The sequence below is a fragment of the Nannospalax galili genome, unplaced genomic scaffold (assembly GCF_000622305.1).
Source record: "Nannospalax galili isolate Female #2095 unplaced genomic scaffold, S.galili_v1.0 scaffold327, whole genome shotgun sequence".
NCBI classification, from domain to species: Eukaryota; Metazoa; Chordata; class Mammalia; order Rodentia; family Spalacidae; genus Nannospalax; species Nannospalax galili.
Window position 1 is genome coordinate 1545212 of NW_008356950.1, and position 4943 is coordinate 1550154.

The 4943-nt window shown below is 41.1% G+C and overlaps 1 protein-coding gene across 1 annotated transcript in view; it reads right to left on the reverse strand.

The window, feature by feature from the left end:
* Positions 1-344: 344 nt before the first annotated feature.
* The window catches only part of LOC103751365 (protein LEG1 homolog), an 18803-nt gene continuing 14204 nt past the window's right edge, over positions 345-4943 (reverse strand). Inside the window, exons 3-4 of the mRNA XM_008854758.1 lie at positions 1098-1281; positions 345-450 (exon numbers count right to left, since the gene is read on the reverse strand). Coding sequence (XP_008852980.1) covers positions 345-450; positions 1098-1281 — 290 coding nt within the window. The remainder of the gene's footprint in view (positions 451-1097; positions 1282-4943) is intronic.

Genomic DNA, 4943 nt, shown 5'->3' on the forward strand with positions numbered 1-4943 from the left:
GCTAGACAGTTAAGGTAAAAAGACTGGGGGAAGCTGAAAAGGCTAGGCAGGCCCTGGCAGATCCAGTTGAAGAGCTTGAGAGAGGAAAAAAAAATGGGACACTTTAACTTGTAAGGTCCAAGGACACAGAGGAAAAGACAGATAAACGTTCCAATTCCAAAAATATCAAAAGTATTTGGGAGCTTGTATCTAATCCTTAAAAGATTACCTTCAGAAAGGGGAATGTTGGAGATGAGGCAGTGGGCATGGATTTGATCCAAACAACTTATACACATGTATGAAATTCTCAATAAAGATTTTGTAAAAATTAAAATAAATAGTAAAGAGAAGAGTATGAATCATTTTTACATGTCTTTAAAGACAGTGGCAGGGTATTCTAAGGATTTGGTTTGAGCATTCCAGTAGTACTTCAGGAAGTCTATAAATTTACTGGAAGTTGACTCAATGTACAAAATCGTAGAGAAGAAATTTTACGTGAGAAGCTGTCACTGAAATTTAAACTGGTGGAGAAATATAGTTGAGCAATATTCTTTATGAAGTGAGAATACTCTTGGAAGAATTAATATATGTAATATCTTAGCATCTAATATTGGCAAAGGGGAAAACCGTTTGGTACTTTTAACTTCTATATGTTAATCCATGTCTATGTTTGGCCAATATTTTTAGGTCATTTAATATTTAACATATTAGTGTACAGATCACCTGACAAGCAATACTTTATTAATTTTATTACAAAACTAAATAGACCTGTGTAAAATCATTTGTGTAATTCCATTTTGTTTAAGATCTTACAGTTGACCTACAGCTCAAATTAACCACACGTGCTTGTCTATTCCTGTGTGGTATACCCTTTGTGCTTTCCATTTCTATTATAATTTACTTCAAGTGAAGAGAAAAGATAAATTTTGTGTTCATACCGTATAGGAATGTTTGGCATTTACGGCATGCACTGCAATTCTACAACATATATTAGTAAAATATCTACTGTACTGCTTGCATTTTCATATTAAGGAAAATAGTATAAAATGTACAAAAGCACTCTTCTACAAAAAGCATTAAGTGACAAGCCAGTATGTGATACAAAACTTAAAAGAACCTGATAGAAGGAACTCCAATTTTCCATTATTTCAGGAAAGGATGATTGACAGCCAGAAACATGATAAGAAGTACTCATTTCATGCTTGGGTGGTGGCAAAAGCATAACTTGGTCTGAGGATATCCCCAGTATGCCGGAGTCAGCTGCAGCAAAAAGAGGTAACACATAAAGATAAAAATCTTTATCTGTAGAACAAAGTGCTGATTATCACTTCATCCAGAGACAATGTCAGAGCACACTTTAAAAAAGAATTAGGTTTTATTCATGGTTATGTGTATATATCCATGTCCCTGTGTATGAATGCACACATATGTGGAAAACAGGAGTCAAGAGGGTGTCAGATCCTGTATCCTGAACAGCCTATTTCCTCCAAGGGTGGGGGCTGCTGAGGATAATTGACTGTGAAGAGCTAGCCATGGGAGGAGGGGCTTTCTGCGCCATCTTGGACAGGAGCCATGCACAAGAACAAATCGCCCAGCATTGACCAACCTGGTGCAAGACTACGGACCCACAAACCTTGAGGTGACTGTGGGCAGGCCACAGGAGTGATGTGGAGTGGCATGCTGGCAATCTGGAATGGTGGGCTCAGAGACATGGCACAGAGATGGGCACCCGGTGTTTGCCTCTTTGTGAGTTAACCCCCTCAGGGTATAAACTTTAATAAATTCCCATAAAAATATGTTATATGGTTTGTCTGAGAGCACAAGAGACCCTGAGAGAACTCGGGTGACAAAATTCACGTAGTCAGCAGGATGAAGTTGCTGACAAACCATGTAAATTTGGAAAAAACTAGAGAGATGATGGTGGTGCTGATGTGGTTTTTACAATGTATTGTAAAATATGTAACTTAAAAGGGTCCGGCCGTGCAGAAGCGTGGGTCGCAGCTGTGCTGTAAATATGTGGGTGTGTTGCCAGTATGTGAAGATTTGTTAAAATTTGTCCAGAGGCTAAAAAATCTTTTACTAGCTCTGGACACAAATGGAGTGCCCAGAGAGGGGTCGTGGCCACTTTGTATAATAAAAGATGTGCCCAAGGCAGGGGAAGCTGAAAAGGCTAGGCAGGTCCTGGCAGATCCAGTTGAAGAGCTTGAGAGAGAAAAAAAAGTGGGACACTTTAACTTGTAAGGTCCAAGGACACAGAGGAAAAGACAGATAATAGTAAAAAAAAAAGATTACCTAAAAACAAAAGTAGCTAAAGCTGTCCCTCAGATTCAACCACTGATACAAAAAATAAATAAATAAATAAAAACCTAACAGTGCTTTAGCTAGGAAATATTCCACACTGGAACTGTTAAAACTTGGAAAAACTTACAAGCAAGCAATCAAGGAGACAATAGAGGCTGTTCAACCTAGGCCAATTCAAGGGGGGGACCAGTCCTAAGGGGGTGACTGGTTGAAGGCAGTAAAGACACATGGTTGTTACCAAGGGAGACTAACATGATTAGCAGGGGATGGACGACTATAAAGGAGGGGCAGGCATTGCTGAGAGAGCTAGGTATGAGAAAAGCAATATATGATGTTTGTTCACTGGGCCAGATAAGACTGTGTTCACCAGAGATATGAAAGAAAGCTTAAGTCAACTGGGACCTTGAGAATGGTATGGGGCTTTAATAGTTTTACTAAGCCCTTTAATGGGACAGGATCTTTGTAAAGTGAGAGAGGCTTTGGCAAATCTAAATGATTCTGACCAGCATGTTAAACATGTCTGTAGAATAACAGAACATCCTCTAAGAGATATAAAATAAATCAGACTGAAGAAATGGTCTACTTGGGTTACTTGAAGACAAATGTGGCAAGACATATGTTGAGCCCAAATCCACCCCCCCCCAAAAAAATGTTAGAAAACCAAATTCAGTACTAATGAGTTTCTGGAAGGCTTTAAAACCAGAAAAACAGTTTGCAAAAGGCATTCAAGGGATAAAACTGTCCCGGGGTGGTTAAGAGTCCCCAAGGATTAAATAAGATGCATTTCTTTTCTGATAAAGCTATAACAGAGGTGAAGGCAGTTTTTCCAACCAAGGCCTCCCCCAGCAATCAGGTGTGGTCAATGGAGAAATGACAGATATGGCAACAGTCAGGAGGCAGACCCAGGGCCTGCCAGACTCAGGGAACCAACAGGTGCAGTAGGAACGGGGGAATCCCCCTGCCTCCTTATCCCAGTGCAGGGTCAGGCAACTGGATCCAACACATGTAAGTATATCAAGAATAAAAGAATACAAAGGGACTCCATGTAAACCCCCCCAAGTGCAAAATGACTCCAAAAGGATAACTAAAGATGGTAAAGAGCTAATCAAATTAATGCCTCCTACCCATGTTATGGTACCTAACAAGGATCTTTGAAAACAGTTAATACAAATGTATAAAACTTTTCCATGCTGTGTGAGACCTTGTCTATGATTGATTTAATATATAAAGTTAACCTTCTTTTAAGTGTTTTACAGATGTGATGCCTGTTTAAAAAATACCTGAAGGAGCAAAGGCCAGCTGTAGCTATAAGATTCTTGGGAGTTTTATGGTTGGGTAAGATGAAGACAGAGACTCCCAAATATACAACTTTTAAAATCTACAGTACCAGGGGTAGGTTGATCCCCTATGAGCTGTTGGTCAGAGAGCAATCCTAGAGGTCCTCAGATTCACCAAGACTGGTGCCATTAATGTCGGTTGTATACTAGAAAGGTCAGTAAGCTCATGTTGCTGAAGACACTGCATGATGTGAGCACGGGAGAAGAAGAATAGATGGAGCTAAGATAAGCCCCCAAAACTCCATGCCACTAGATGGATGACATTCATATTGCCAGAAGATGCAATGAAGATAGTTGGGAAAGAAAGGATCCCCTATGATTATACTCAATAATGGATCCCATGTGCTGTATACTATGGACATGCCAAGCAATGCCTGCAAGTGTAATAATGGCTCAAACAACATACTTAAAACTGACAAATTTCTAATTGTACAAGGCCCACTCCTAGGGGTGGAACTCACATCTGGTGCTGTAGACCAGGCCAGTGCTTTGTGTTGAGAAAGGCTACAGGCCATAATGGGGAAGCCATCACAAGTATACTGTTTAATGAATATAGTACACTTACTGGGATACTGTCTAGACATTTATATTTACATCCATGTTTGTTTAAAAGTATTTACTTCCTTCCATTTGTCTTTATAGTAGAAGAAACACCACTGTGATAGATCAATGGCCACAGCTTAAAGACAAATAATGTGGAGGCCCAAGAAATCACCATCTCACCATGATACAAGAGAAATTGCCCTACATTTGTCACCCCCTCCAAGGCTCAGGGACCTTAGCAGAAGATTGGCAGAAAGATTGTAAGAGCGGAGGAAAGGGGTGGAGTGTGTTCCTCAGGGACCCTGGGTCCTCCAAGGGGTAAGGCCTGCTGTAGAGAATTGGCTGTGGCTAGTAAGCCATGGAAGGAGGGACTTGTGGCGCCATCTTGGGATGGAAGCTGTGAGCTTCCAGGAACGTGAGGTGGTAGGCATGGAGAATGCATGGAGTGGGCACAGAGAAAAAGGTAGCCCTGACTTCTCACATGCTTCACCAGAGGGGGTATTTACCAACCTGGGGCAAGACTGTGGGCCCAAGATGCATGGACAAAACTTAACAGAGACTGTGGATGGGTGTGGGGGTGATCTGGAACAGCGGCAGCCTGCCACACAGAGCTGGCGCCAGGTACTGGACATTAGTCTCTGTAAGTTTCTCCATCCCCTGCAAGATATAAACTATAATAAATCCGCATAGAAATATGTTATATGGTTTGTCTCATAGGGCAGAAGACCCCAAGAGACCTTGGGCGACACCATCACTCTGGAGTCCAGCGTTGGAAGAAAAAAA